General features: G+C 45.2%; 1 protein-coding gene across 1 annotated transcript in view; it reads left to right on the forward strand.

Moving 5' to 3' along the window:
- Window positions 1-1,130: 1,130 nt before the first annotated feature.
- Window positions 1,131-15,533, forward strand: part of LOC148010872 (subtilisin-like protease SBT2.5) — a 40,256-nt gene continuing 25,853 nt past the window's right edge. The window contains exons 1-3 of the mRNA XM_087671920.1: window positions 1,131-1,383; window positions 1,479-1,629; window positions 3,690-4,102. Of these exons, the coding sequence (XP_087528046.1) occupies window positions 1,178-1,383; window positions 1,479-1,629; window positions 3,690-4,102 (770 nt within the window). The 5' untranslated portion in view covers window positions 1,131-1,177. The remainder of the gene's footprint in view (window positions 1,384-1,478; window positions 1,630-3,689; window positions 4,103-15,533) is intronic.

Genomic DNA, 15,533 nt, shown 5'->3' on the forward strand with positions numbered 1-15,533 from the left:
GAGAATCACTCATACCCATCACTAAATAGTCCAAAGAAATGTTTTATACTCATCAATGAATAGTTTGGAAACACTCATGCCCATCACTGAATAGTCTAAAGAAATGTTGTATGCCAATCAATGAATAGTAGAGAATCACTCATGCATTCTTGTCCTAGTCTAGTATGTAACGATCCACAAGGAGTTATTGATGTTAGATGATTAAAGGTGCACACGTTGACATGATCCACAAGGAGCTTTTTTTTTTTTTTGGGAGAAAGACTTGAAATTTGAAAGATGCCTCAAAGGTGTGCTCGAGGTTTGAACTCATGCACCCATGTACACACCCACACAATCAAACCACTTGAGCTACAACCCTATTGGCTTCCACTAGGAGTTCTTGATGTTAGATGGTTGAGGGTGCACATGCTGACATGTCGCAAACTTATGTACCACTCATGAAATGTCCACTTGCATTATGGCTTGAACAAGAATTTTAAGTGGATTTACTTCACCAAAGCAAATGTATGTTTTTACTTGCCATCAAGTGTATTTACTTCTCCACGTGATAATAGTGAAGTAGGTTTCACATAATTCAGAATGAATATCCATGTGATTGAGCTTTGCACAATTTCTTGTAGAACTTTACCAACCTAAGAGGATGTGCAACATCCATTGCAAAGCTCTTAGCTAAATGTTACACTTCATAAATTCTTATGCAATAATTATATTGATTATTAGTAAGAACAATGTTAATCCATGCTTTGATCTTTTTTCAATATTGGCTCAATGTAAAGACTAAATGGAAGCATTGGAGAGAACATGTAGATAGAAAGGAGGAATGAAACACCTACTTTAATCTCTTTAATGTAAAGATGAGATGAGATGAGATTAATCGAAGCATTTAAAACGGCTTGGGCGTGTTGGACATGACCTAAAAATGTGCCCGTTATGGGGGCTAGGCTTAGCTTACTGGAAGAGGGCGGACACGATGTGAACGTGGAAGGGGCAGTTTTTTCGGTTATGGAAAAACACATGGTCTCTACGACACAGACAGAGAGAGAGAGAGAGAGAGAGAGAGAGAGTATAAACTGACTTGCAAGCTCACAAACGAGTGTGGAGCTAAGTCTCTCTCTCTCTCTCTCTCTCTCTCTCTCTCTCTCTCTCTCTCGCACAGAGGCGCTCTCTCTCAGCCCAGATGGCGCCAGCTTCGCTGAGGTGGCAACCCTCCTGTGCGCTGATCAGGTGGCCATCCTGCGCTGCCATCGCGTGCTGCCTTCTCCTCAGCCAGCTTGGCGCGTCGTATGCGGCCAGCGAGTTCGTTGTCCACATGGCCGGCCCCCATTCGCCGCTTGCTGCCTTCCCTGACGCTTTCGATTCCCAGGGCAACATGGACGCTTCCAGGTCTCAATCTTGCCTTTATGTTTTCCATTAATTTACCAGTTTATACCGATCTGGGGAAAGTTCAGGTGTTGATTTTGTTATAATTCACTGGGCAGCCAGCGCAGCCAAGCGTACTCAAGCTTTCTGGCGAGCTTGCACGACTCCGTCCTGGAGGAGTCGTTGGAGGCCGGCAGCTACGAGAAGCTCTACAGCTACACCACCATCCTCAATGCCTTTGCAGTCAAGCTCTCACACCAACGCGTACAGGTCGCGCTCTCTCTCTCTCTCTCTCTCTCTGTGGCGAATTATTACAAGAAATACAAATGTAAAGCAAATCCCTTTTTGTAACCATGTTAAGTCATCAAGACTTACTTGCTCATATATCTTAATGGGCACCCTCCAAGCTCTCAGCTTCCAACAGCTCTCCACAATCAAGTGAAAGAGTTGCCCATCCTCATAGCAATTCTCCATCTTCCAATATCTAACAAAGCTTCAAATAAAATGTAGAGTGTATTAAAGCTTAAAAGTATGTTGTACTTTCATGAAGAAGTAAAACAATTAGGGGTTATTGGTTGTGATGAGACTAGATCTCTTAAAGTTTGTACTTGGTGTAGATTGTGATTTGAAATGCCAACTCAAAGGAAAAACTTGCCCATTGTGGGCACAAATACTCCATAATATAAAAAGTACTTGTGTGCATTGAGGTCTTGGCAAATTTGATAACCAACATAACATTTTCATCTATATACTAAAAATATCATACCCGAAACATATTTCATACACATGTGCATATATGTGCATGCACACAGTCTTAAGCACCCAATTTTGATAATGTTAAACAAACAAGGGTGTTATGCTAGCTCATCTCGCCTCAAACATCCACGAATCCTTATGGAGAGTGAACAATTTTGGGACTTACTTAGATGTTGTCATTTAGATCTTGTGATTGCTGCAATTTGCTTATGGCCTTAGGATTCTCCCATCCGTCTAGCCAATATATGCTACAATACACTTGTTGTGGCTTGTGATCTATAAGCTTCCATTGACTTATGAAGCTAGATGATATGAAAACATTATGGCACATGTCTCTCATGATTGAATAGATGTGTTTGTTATCATGGACAAGACATAGGCATTCAACATGGGAATGGATATTTGCTGGGCCTAGTCACACATAGCCAAGATGTACTTCATAACTTAAATTGAACATTAATACTTGCCACTCTATATCACACTTGGGCAAATCATGTGACATGATCATGGTTGCAATTGATCTCTAATCAAATAACACACCATTTGAACAAGGTGCAAGATGGAATGTGCTAATTCAGTTACACTAGTAGAAAATTTATATATTTTGCTTTTATCAAATATTTGGTGTTGCACGTGTTACACAACCATTGTGAACACAGAGACAAAAACTATTAATAATTTGATTGAAACCTTGAAATCAAAGGAATCTATATATTCAATAAAAATTATGCTTATTGAACAAAATGTATATAATTGATCAATATTGATTATGATATTTCTCTCTTTTTTCCTCTCTATAATTCTCTCTCTCTCTCTCTCTTCTTTTTCTTCTATCTCCCTCCCAAAGTGTGTGAAAAATTATGTCAAAAAAATTAAATTAAAGATATCTTTTAAAAATATTTAATTAAAAGTAAAGTTTGAATTAAAAAGTTTAATCCAATAGAGAGAGAGAGAGAGAGAGAGAGAGTGTGTGTGTGTGTGTTAAAAATAAAAAACAAAAAAGAAGAAGAAAAGGGGGTAGGTTCATGAAGCCCTCAGGAGGTTCGGGCCCCCTCAAACCTACAACCAAAATAATCCAAAATAATATAGTAGAAATTTTGAAATTTATGATCATTTTAGTTTTATATATGATTGGAAAACATGTGTTTTCGTTGAAAAAACTTGTAAATTGTTAATGTCAAAGCTTTTGGTATCAACTCCAAAAAATGTATTCTTTTGTGAATGCTAGTCACACACACACACACACACACACACACACACACACATCTCTGTCTACCTCTTTGCAAATATGTGTTAAACATCTTGAGATCGTTCCTACGCTAAAAACTCTCATGATCATCATCATCATCCTTATGAGCGTTTACCAGAAACCAAGGCTCAATGTAAAATGAATTGCAGATTTTTCAAAAACTTTGTAAACTTTAAGGCTTAAAACCTTGCACTCACAAAAATACTTAAAAATGCCAAACACATGTAATTTTATTCGAAAGATCCGAAAATGTTATTCGTGAATTACACCGCAAGGAAGGAAGAAATGATAGATAGATCGACTCTGAAAGGATGGAGTCACGCAGGTTGGCGCCTTGCAGGATCACCCGAGGGTGTCGAAGGTGGAGCCAGACGCGCGTTTCGAGAAGGCCACCACCTACACGCCTGAGTTCCTAGGCCTCCCGGATGGAGCGTGGCGATGGCGGAGCAGGCCACCATCAGCGGCCGCGGCCGCGCAGGTGGACGCCGGCGAGGGCGTCACAGTCGGGGTCCTCGACACAGGTATCGACCCTTCCCACCCGAGCTTCTCAGGCCTTGGCTTTAAGCCCCCCGGCCGGCGATGGCGAGGCAAATGCCACATCTCCCCGACCTTCCCGCGGGGCTCCTGCAACGGCAAAATCGTGGCCGCTCGACATTACTCGAAAGGCATTGTCGCTGCCAGCGCCTTCAACGCTACCTACGACTTCGACTCGCCCCTCGACGGCGATGGCCATGGCACGTAAGTGGATCCTCTCCTTCTTTTCCACATTGCTTGTGATGCAAGGCAACAAGCTTGCTGTAAAAGTCTGTGACGATGTCTTAACAGTTTTCTGCATAACGCAAAATGAGCCAATTGGTTACCATATTTACGTCTTTCAGAACGTTCTGCATACAATATGACAGACATATGATGTTCACCTATCTCTCAGCCTATATGATTTTTGAAAATCCATCTGTTTGCCATCACACTTGGCATAGGTGTAAAGCCTTACTTAGCCTTTGAATGAACAGCCTGTATATTGTAACAGCGTGTATGTTTACCTCGTCTTCTTCTCAAATCGTGATTTCTATTTGGATGAAGTGGTTTCTTTTCTTATCCTAGTGTGCTGCGGTATTACATACCAGGTAATATTAATTCTGATGAAAACAATGGCCTACACGTAACTGATAGTTTGTCCATACATTTGCTGAAATGGGTGGTCCATGTGAGGATCATCTTCATCTTAAGATCCTGTGCACTTGGACTCAATATTGGCTAGCAGTTAAGGGCTACATGAATCTGTTACAATTCTCGATATGAAGTGTTGCAGAAGATAAAAGACGACATATTTGGCAAGATTTTTAGACCTACTATTATTCAGATATGTCACAATAAAAAAGTAGTCAAACAGTTGGGCAAATTCAATAATGCTGAATATGTTTAAACCGATCAAGGTGCTGATGCAGGTTGGCAACATACTAAACTATGTGATGAGGAAGAGGATGCTGATATCAGCACGAGATTTTTTTGTGCCTGATTGGAAAGTCAAAATTGCTATTTTGATCTGTTTCTTTCCCACTGGGGCGGCATGCAAGCCAGGACAACTGTTCTGGTCTGCATGCAAGTTGAGAGAAGCCATTTTGAAGAAGGAGAGGTGATTCCTAGCTGTAGAGAGCTGAGGAGCAGCATCAGGACCTGCACAACCAGCATTGTGATCAAACAGGGTATGCAAGCTCGACACTTGAGCTGCAAGAACACTTCACACTCTCGGAGATGTCTTAACAAAATTCACTAAAGCAATCCAAACAATGCTACTTGAAGCCTATTCCCATGGTCCCATCTATTGTTCGTAATGTGAGGCCATGGCACAGATTTCCCCCTCATATAGTCTCTTAGGAAGTCATATCTTGAGTCATCCTCAATCACTAAAAGGGGAACTGAGCATCATCAAAGCTACATTGCCATCACCTGTAATGAACATATGGAATGCTTGAGACAAGGATTTTTGGGGTTCTTAGAAGAAGAAAGCCATAGCAATCCTCTTCCCTGAGTTCCATGTCACAATACTTCTCCATCACCTTCAGCTTACCATTTGAATGAGCCAATCTATAGACTGGAGGAGATGCATGATAATCAGAGTTAAACACTAGCAAGAATCTGGAACTCCTAACTGAAAGCAGTCACATCGACATGGGCAGAATGGTCTATCCAATGGTTTTGTTTCCATTAGAATTGGTGCAAGGTACATATGATTTACATTTTGCTAGTGCCTCTTTTCTCACTCCTACTGAAAGTATGGGCATAAGTTACCATGGAGATGGAAACCCATACCAATATGTGATTATGAGATGACGTGGTTCTAGAGGCAGAAGGATAGGTAATTCTTCTCAACCATAAGCTTATTTTGATGATTTTGTGTTTGATTCATTACCTTCTCACTCAATTTTGACCCATCTTGCTCATGCCTTCACTCATTTCATCTCTTCTTGCAGCTCCATTCACTAATTCACCTTTTTCCAATCACAACAAATTAGGGGGTCACATTCCTTTAGGCACACTCCCCATAGTTTCTATTCCTATCCCTTAGCTGGGTGGTGGTAGTGCACGTGGTGGGAGTTCCGCTTTGAATCCAAGCACCATCCTACACACAAGGGCACCCATCTTGCACATATCAAGCTCCAAACATCGCTCAAGTGGCCGCATAGTGACACAAATGCAATAAATTTAGAAACACTGTAGCATTGAATCATGCTGATATAGTGGAGTAGACCTCACAGATAACCGCACTGTCTTGGCTGATCAGGTGGCAGCACTTGGAAGGGAGCAAAATGCAGTCCTTTGGGCAGAGGGGTTGATGATGAGGAAAATAATTGCTCTATGGAGGGAGTGAATTGCAGTCCTTCGCACAATGGAATGCCAAGAGTAGACACTGAAAGATGAGGGACAATAGTAGAGGGAGTGAAACACAGGCGTCGGGAGTTGTTACAGATGAAGGATATACTAATATGCAATAGTGACTAGCAGTTTGAGAGGGCTTCAGACAACTAGCAAACAGCAGGGCGGCCTGCTGAGTTGGAAAATGCAAGTGTAGATAGCTGAGATAACTTGCTAGGAGGTCTTTGAGAGCAGAGCAGTTAGTGTAGGCAGCGAATGCAGGTTTAGACTGCTGCTAGAACAATAAATGTGAGTGGGCAACAACCTCCAGTCAGGGCTGTAGGTTGGGTGGGAGCTAGCTGATCAGGGTGGCAATTCTAGACTCTAGATGGTGTGAATGGCAGCAAACAGCTCCAAAAGGCAGCACATGGGCCATGCCTATGGGAAGCATCCACCAGGTGTTGGAGTGTTGAAGGTGATGAGCAGTCAGTGAATAGGGATGGCTGTTTGAACAATGAAACTTGAAAGTGAGATGCGTATAGTGATGAATGCACATGCTCTATTTATAGGCACATGAGCCATTGGACTGTCTAGGGCGACACCAAACACTAATAAATGATACCAATAAAGCCTTTTTGGGGCTGTAAATGGAAACCAAAATAGGAATTAATGGAATACAATGAACTTTATGACTTTGGTATCTCAACTAAATCTTCTTTCTGTCTATTAGCTTTGCGTTTTGGGGGGAGTTGTTTTTAAAATTAAAACCACTGTTGACATCATTGATGAAAACACTGGTCTATGACAGCTTGAGGTATCTCAAAGCTTCCCTTGCACCTTTGTCTCCCCAATCATGCCTTTTGCCTCCTTCCAATAGTTTGGGTTGCTGTCTCTAATGGTGTAGGTCTCCTTCTATCTCCTAGCAGATTGCATGATGATGCTTCAATATTCCATCAAGTTCCTCTTGAATTGACCAAGTCAATTGCTTGGTTTTGCAAAAATTATTGCCTAATGGGCTCTATTTGATGTAACAATTTCTCTCCCAACTAATTGCTGTGAACTTTGAGTTTTGTAGGATACATGGCTTAGCTACAGCTAAATCTCCTTTTGATGAAGAGCATCATTGACGTTTCTGGTCAGGCCACCTTGGCTATGAGTGCCTGGTAGTAGGGCAGAAAATGTTGCAGTTGAGCACGTCTTAGAGATTGGGTGGTAGTTGGAAAGAGGGTGCTAAGGGCTAGGAGTAGCAGTATTCAAAGAGCTGGACAGCTATGTGCTGATGAGGACTTGATGATTGAAATGAAATGGGATACTTAGTGATTGAGCACTCCATCTAATTATAGATGAGGAACCAACCAAATTGTGGGAGTTTGCTTGACATAGGAACACTTTGTAGCATTAAAGTTTGAGTTTTGGGGTTGTTTAAATGAGCTAGATAAGGTCTAATACGAAATGCTTCTTTTCTAGCTTATCATTAGGGGCAATAGTATCAAGAATATAATTTTCTGTTGATCAAAGATGAAGATGACAGCTGCAATAATGTTGAGAAAGGATGATGTAAATAGGCAACAGCTTGTTGTAGAACCAACAACATAAAACACAGCTGTAGGAGAAGATTTGGGCCTCTAGATGTAGAATAAAGGTGGCCAATAGGTCACCAATGATGGCAGCTGCTGGATGATAACCAATCTGAAATGAGAACAGCTCAAGGATCCATCAAATAGGACAGCATTGGCTCCATTGTGGTAGCATCCACCAAGTGTGTGTAGGAGGAGGGGGGAGAACTTGGAGAAGATGGAGACCGGCTAAGAGAAGAATGATCTGAAAGTGACGGTGAGGAATTGGTGTTAGACAAGTGTCATTTCCTGGATAGTCGGCCAGTCGGACAGCAGAGCAATACGGCTAGAGTGGATGTCAGGTCAGCAGGGCAAACAGGTGCCATGTGGCACAAGTATAGTTGAACTGCAGTTCTGTGCAGTCGGCCAGTTTTTCTGCAGTTGGCTGCATTTAATGCAGCCGACCTGGTGCTGGGAATTTCTATTTTTCCAGCTATTTATAATCGATTTTGTGGACACTCCAACATTCATCTTTTCAGATTCTGATCTTGAGATCTGTTGGCTGAGACAGACTGTGCTCGGGCTGACGGAGATCGAGGTCATCAAGTCGGAGACATACGCAGATATTTCCTCTGCCCCCTTGTGTATTTCTGCACTCTTATACAGCATAGTCACCATAGATTTTCTGCATTTACACTGTCTTCTTTTCTCTCTCTCTCTTCTCTCTGTGTTCACTCTCTCTCAGTCTTTGTCCTATGCTTCTGCATCACTGCACTTTGACATGGTATCAGAGCGGTGAAGATGGACTGATTGAGGGTTGAACCTATCTGAAGAGGAGATTTCAGTGCGACACAAGGCTGCCTTTCCAGGATTCGAGGGCGAGAGGGAGGGCTGCGCATCGGATCAAGGCTGAAGCGAGTGTGGGTGTGCGGGAAAGGAGTCTAATCGGTGAATTTGCTGCAGGTTTTTGCTGTTTGAAGGGGAGGAAGGCTGTGTTTGAGGCCTTCCATTGCAGATTTTACATTTTCATCTCCTCCGGCGAGTAAAGAAGGTTTGGGTAGCGGAGGAACCCACCCTAGAAGACAACGTTTTCACAATCAGAGCGGGCTGGTTTTGCGTTTGTGCAGGTATTGTAGATTAACATGTCTATAGAGACTGATTTGGAGTTCCAGGCGATCATGGACAGGAAGGTACCTGTCCTACCAGCTCTTCCATTGGATCAAAAGCTTGATGGTGACAATTATTGAATTTGGCGGGTGATGATATTGGCCATTTTGGAGTCCTATGATTTGGCGGAATTGGTGATGGAGGAGATTAACAAGCTCTCGGTGAGGGATGAGTAAACTCTCTTCCAATGCTCGTGCGGAGTTGACCAAGGCCCAGTCTCATTGGGACAAATTGAATACCAGGATTCGATCTTTTCTGTTTCTGTCTTGCACCACAGCTGTGATAGCTCACATCGAGCACTTGACGGTGGCTCGTGAGATACGACTAGAGCTTGACCAGATGTACAACTGGATGACCCTCATGAAGAGGGTTTCTTTGGAGGTGCAGATGTGGACTTTGTCCGTGAATAAGTCTTCTTCGCTTCAGCGGGAACATATCAACAAGCTTTGGCAGCTTCAGATGCAGGTTCAAAATGCGAGGAAGCCTATTTCCTCCGAAGACATGGCGATCACTTTACTATTCCAATTGCTGCCACGATTCGGTACTTTTTATTCCGCTTTTATTGCATCAGGGAGCGAGTCGACTCTTCGGTGGAAAGAGTTGGTTCCTATGGTCTTGGACCAGGAGGAACAATTGAAGGGACAGAATGCTTCCAAATCGGAGGCATTGGTTGGTCAAGCCTCTCAGAAGAAGGGGAAGGACCAAAAGAAGAAGAAGGAGGACAACAAATCCAAGAAGGATAAGGAGAAGGAATCGACTTGCCATATTTGTGGAAAGACCGGTCATTGGAAGAAGGATTACCTCGACAAAGACAAGAAGGATACCAAGAAGAAGAATACGAAGGATTCTGGAGCGGTGGCTGCACCCTCATCAGCTTCTTTTCTATACTTAGCAATCATTGAGGACTCTACATTGAAGACTTTTGATGCTGCGACGACAGCTCCCCAGGCTCGAGAGTGGATTGTGGACAGTGGTGCCTTACAGCACATGACTCCTTCCGTTGGTGTTGCCCATTTGCGACCTTTGCGTGGGCAGATTCTCATTGGAGACAGCTCTTTTGTGTCTATTGCAGCGCGGGGTGAGATGCAGCTTATTCGAGATGGACGTGGTGGTACCCACACCTCTGAGGTGTTGCATGTGCTAGGTTTGGGGTATCATTTACTTTCGGTCCATAAGATTTGTGCTCTTAGTCTCTTGGTGGAGTTTGACAGTGATACTGTTCGAGTCCTTGATCGTGGATCGAGGAAGGTTCTCTCTGCAGGGTATGAGGAGAATGGCATCTACAAATTGAAGTCTTCTTCAGCTCTTACCTCTCTTTTTCTTACTTCTTAGACACAGTCTGAGTTATGGCATGCTCGGTTTGGCCACCTGAACTACGAGTACCTTTGGAAGGCATCGCGAGGGTCGTTTGTCCGAGGATTGCCAGACATTGTAGTGAGCCATCAGCCATGTGTCTCTTGCATTGGTGGAAAACTGCATCGGGATGCGATTCCCAACAAAGCTTCTAGGCGGTCTACTTCACCCATGGAGCTTGTATCTATGGATCTTTGTGGCTCTATGAGGATCGAGTTCCTGAAGGGAAGCTTGTACTTCATGTTGATCGTAGATGACTATAGTAGGATGACTTGGGCCTATTTCCTGACTTTGAAGTCGGAGGCTTTTTCTCACTTCAAGGATTGGCTTCTCTTTGAGGAGAACCGTTCTGGCCGGCGATTGAAGACCTTGCGTTCAGACAAGGGAGGTGAATTTATGTCTAATGAGTTTGCTCGTTTTTGTGCAGATAGGGGCATTTACCAAGAGTTTGCTAACACCAACACTCCCTAAGAGAATGGCATTTTGGAGCGGAAGAACCGAAGTGTGATCGAGGTGGCACGCACCATGATGGAGCACCGACAGACACCTCGGTTTCTGTGGGCCGAGGCAATGGCTACCGCAGTTTACATCCTCAATCGATCTCCCACTTTGGCCGTTGACAGGATGACACCTTTTGAGACTTACTTCGGGACTAAGCCTGATGTCTCTTATTTTAGGATCTTTGGGTGTGACGCTTATGTGCCATTCCGAAGATGCAACGTGATAAGTTCAAGGCAGCTTCCCGAGGACAGGTTTTTGTTGGCTATAGCTCCCAGTCCCAAGGTTATCGTTTGTTTGATCCCGTCAAGTAGGATGTCTACACGAGTCGAGATGTGCGGTTTGTGGAAGTTTCGGCCACAGAGGGGGTTGACGAGCACCCTGTCCTTGGAGATCCAGGGCAGAATTGGGCTCCCAAGATAGTTCCTTTGGAGCTAGAGCCTCTTGATTGAGATTCTTCTTCTGATTCAGAGTCTTCTCTTCCACCGGCAACCCCCGAGGAGCTTCTGCCGGTGGATGTTCCTGAGACTTCAGTAGACGGAGAGTGACAGGGAGAGGTTCGCCCTCCTCGAGGGGGTCCCTGAGGAGTGGGAACCGCAAGATGGACCACGGAGGTCACGAAGGAACTAGGCACATTCTTCAGAGCTTGTTTGCTCCAACTATTGTTTGCTGACCGGTGTTATGCAGGATCGAGAGCCCACTTCAGTGAAGGAGGCTTTGCAGTTTGATCATTGGCGGAAGGCCATGGAAGCCGAGTTGGAGGCTATTGAGAGGAATGGCACTTGGTCTCTTGTGCCTCATCCCTCTCACAAGAAGGTGATTGGTGTCAAGTGGGTCTTCAAGACCAAGTACTTTAGCGATGGTTCTTTGGACAAGCACAAGGCTCACCTTGTTGCTAAAGGTTTTGCTCAACGCCGAGGCATTGATTTCCATGATACTTTTGCCCCCATTGCTCGTATGGCAACTATTCGAGCTGTTTTTGCCTTGGTTGGCCATAGGAGATGGCCTGTTTATCAGTTGGATGTGAAGTCAGCCTTTCTTAATGGTGGCTTGCAGGAAGAGATCTATGTCGAGCAGCCTCCTGGCTTTGGATCCTCGGATGGGAAAGTTTACAGGTTGAAGAAGGCCTTGTATGGCCTCAAGCAGGCTCCGCGTGCATGGAACGAGAAGATTGACTCGTTTCTTCAGTCGAAGTTGGGATATCGGCGCTCTAAGGCTGATCCGCAGCTTTATGTGCACACTTCCGAGGTTGATCGTGTGTTGTTTGTGTTATATGTTGATGATTTGATTTTGACAGGGGATCATGCGCAGAAGGTCCGAGAGACCAAGACAACTTTACATTAGGCATTCGAGATGACGGATTTGAGGCTTCATTTTTTCTTGGATCACGAGATTTATCAGTCTCAGAGGGGGATTTTCATCTCTCAGCAGAGGTACATTCAGGAGCTCTTGGTGACTTTTGAGATGGAGACTTGTCGGCTCATTACTACTCCTATGGATCCGAATTGGAGGCCACTTTACACTCTGATTCTCCCGTGATGGATGCTTCCCGCTACCGTCAATTGATTGAATCCTTGATTTGACTTCTCAACACTCGCATTGATCTTTGTTTTGTTGTGTCTTTTGGCAAGGTTCATGACGAAATCCAAACAGGTGCATTGGCAGGCTGCCTTGAGGATTCTTTGGTATTTGAGGGGGACCTCTGACTTAGGGATTTCTTATCTTGCAGGTACAGATGCTTCAGATTTGGTTCTTGCAGGTTGGAGTGACTCGGATTGGGTTGGCGATGTGGACCATCGACGGTCTACTACAGGCTACTGTTTTGTCTTGGGTACAGGTGTTATCTCTTGTAGTAGCAAGAAGTAGCCCAAGGTAGCCCTTTCTTCTACCGAGGTGGAGTATCGGGCTGCGTCTTCCACCACATGTGAGGTTGTGCGGCTTCGGAGATTGTTGGAGGAGCTTGGCTGCCCCTTAGACTCGTCCTACTCTTCTGCGGTGCGACAATGAGAGTTGCATTGCCTTGGTACGGAATCCAAACTTCCATGCCCGGACAAAGCACATTGAGATCTAGTATCACTTCATTCGGGAGAAGCTTTTGGATGGGACCATTGATGTGGAGTATTGCAAGATGTGTCAGAGTGCAGCAATACGGAAGCGTGGGACCAAGACTGAGAGAGAGAGTGAACGTAGAGAGAAGAGAGAGAGAGAAAGAGACAGTGGAAGATGAAGATCTGCTGTATAAAGTGTGCTGTGTACAAAGATGTGCAGATATGTACACGGGCGCAGTGCGTGGGACTGTGTGTCTCCACCTTGACGATGCAACCTGCTCTCCACCTCGAAGTACGGTGCAGTCTGCACGATCTCCAGCCTGTAATCTGCACGAATCTCCAGCCTGAGATCCGTAATCAGAAGTGTATGAGGATGTACAGAACATCAGCTATAAATAGCCGAAAAGAATGCGCCCAGAAATGGCAGGTTGGCTGACTGGTCAGTCCGACCAGACTGCCACGTGGCGCTTGCTCGGCTAGGGACTCTGATCGCTAACACTCCCTCTCAGAGCGTGGACGGGGCAGAAGCCTGAGGGATCTGGCATGTCTCCGAAGTAGAGCCTGGGGAAGCGCCTTCGTAAACAAATCTGCAAGATTGTCCTCCGTCTTGCAATACTCCACAACGATGGTCTCATCGAGAAGCTTCTCTCTGATGAAGTGGTATGGAATCTCTATGTGCTTCGTCCGGGCATAGAAAACAGGATTCGGTGCCAAGGCAATGCAACTCTCATTGTCGCATTGTAGCAAAGTAGGACGAGTCTGGGGGCAGCCAAGCTCCTCCAACAATCTCCGAAGCCACACAGCCTCACATGTGGTGGAAGACGCGGCCCAATACTCCGCCTCAGTAGACGAAAGGGCTACCGTGGGCTGCTTCTTGCTACTCCATGAGATAACACCTGCACCCAAGGTAAAACAATAGCCTGTAGTAGACCGCCTGTGGTCCACATCGCTGGCCCAATTCGAGTCGCTCCAACTTGCAAGTACAAGATCTGAACCACCTGTGCCTGCTGGATAATGAATCCCTAAGTTAGATGTCCCCCTCATATACCGAAGTATCCTCTGGGCAGCCTGTCAATGCACCGTCTGAGGTTCACTCATGAACCCTGCCAAGAGACCAACAGCAAAACAAAGATCAACACGAGTGTTGAGGAGCCAAATCAATGATCCAATCAACTGACGATAGCGGGAAGCATCCGCCAAGGGAGAAGCTGAATGTGAAGTGGCCTTCGAGTTCGGATCCATAGGAGTAGAAATGGTCCGATAATCCTCCATCGCAAAAGAAACCAAGAGCTCCTATACATATCTCTGCTGAGAGATGAAAATCCCCCTCTGAGACTGATAAATCTCATGGCCCAAGAAGAAGTGGAGTAGACCCAAGTCTGTCATCTCGAACGCCTGATGTAAAGCTGCCTTCGTCTCTTTGACCTTCGGTGCATGATCACCCGTGATAATCAAATCGTCAACATACAACACAAAAAGCACACAACCAGCCTCGGAAGTGTGTATATAAAGCTGCGATCAGCCTTGGAACACCGATATCCCAACTGTGACTGAAGGAACGAGTCAATCTTCTCGTTCCATGCACGCCAAGCCTGCTTGAGGCCATACAAAGCCTTCTTTAATCTGTAGACTTGCCCATCTGAAGATCCAAAGCCAAGAGGTTGCTCTACATAGATCTCCTCCTTCAAATCACCATTGAGAAAGACTGACTTCACATCCAACTGGTAGATAGGCCATCTCCTATGGCCAGCCAAGGCAAGAATAGCTCGAATAGTCGCCATACGAGTAGTGGGGGCAAAAGTATCATGACAATCAATCCCTGGGTGCTGTGCAAAACCTTTAGCAACAAGGCGAGCCTTATGCTTGTCCAAAGAACCATCGCTAAGGTACTTGGTCTTGAAGACCCATTTGACGCCAATCACCTTCTTATGAGAGGGGCGAGGCACGAGATACCAAGTGCCATTCCTCTGAATAGCCTCCAACTCGGCTTCCATAGCTTTCTTCCATGGTGCGGACTGTAAAGGCTCCTTCACGGAGGTGGGCTCTCGATCCTGCAAAACACGGGTCATCAAACAATAGTGAGAGCAAACAAGCTTCGTAGAATGTGCCTGGTGCCTCCGTGACCGCTGCGGACCATCCTGCGGTCCCCACTCCTCAGGGATCCCCTCGATCCCTGAATCTCGGAGTGTGTCACGGGCCCAACGAGGAGGTGGCCAGACCTCTCCTCGACCTCTCCTCGTCTCTCTCCATCAGCTGAAGACTCTGGGATATCCACCGGTGGTAACTCCTCGGGGGCGACCGGTGGAACAGTAGACTGTGCATTGGAAACAAAATCGGAATCAAAAGGCGCTGGCTCCAAAGGAACTGTCTTGAGAGCTCAACTCTCCCCTGGATCTCCAAGAATGGGATGCTCCTCATCTGCTGCTATGGCCGGAACCTCCACGAACCGCACATCTCGACTGGTGTACACATCCCGCTTGACGGGATCATACAAACGATAGCCTTGGGACTGAGAGCTGTAGCCAACAAACACCTGTCTTCGGGAAGCCGCTTCAAATTTATCACGATGAGTCTTGGGAATGTGAACATAAGCATCATACCCAAAAACCATGAAATAAGAAACATCGGGCTTAGTCCCAAAGTAAGCCTCAAAAGGTGTTATCCCATCAACAGCCGAAGTGGGGGATCGGTTAA

This window comes from Lygodium microphyllum, chromosome 29 (assembly GCF_053477565.2).
Source record: "Lygodium microphyllum isolate KBCC chromosome 29, Lygodium_microphyllum_v1.1.10, whole genome shotgun sequence".
Taxonomy (NCBI): domain Eukaryota; kingdom Viridiplantae; phylum Streptophyta; class Polypodiopsida; order Schizaeales; family Lygodiaceae; genus Lygodium; species Lygodium microphyllum.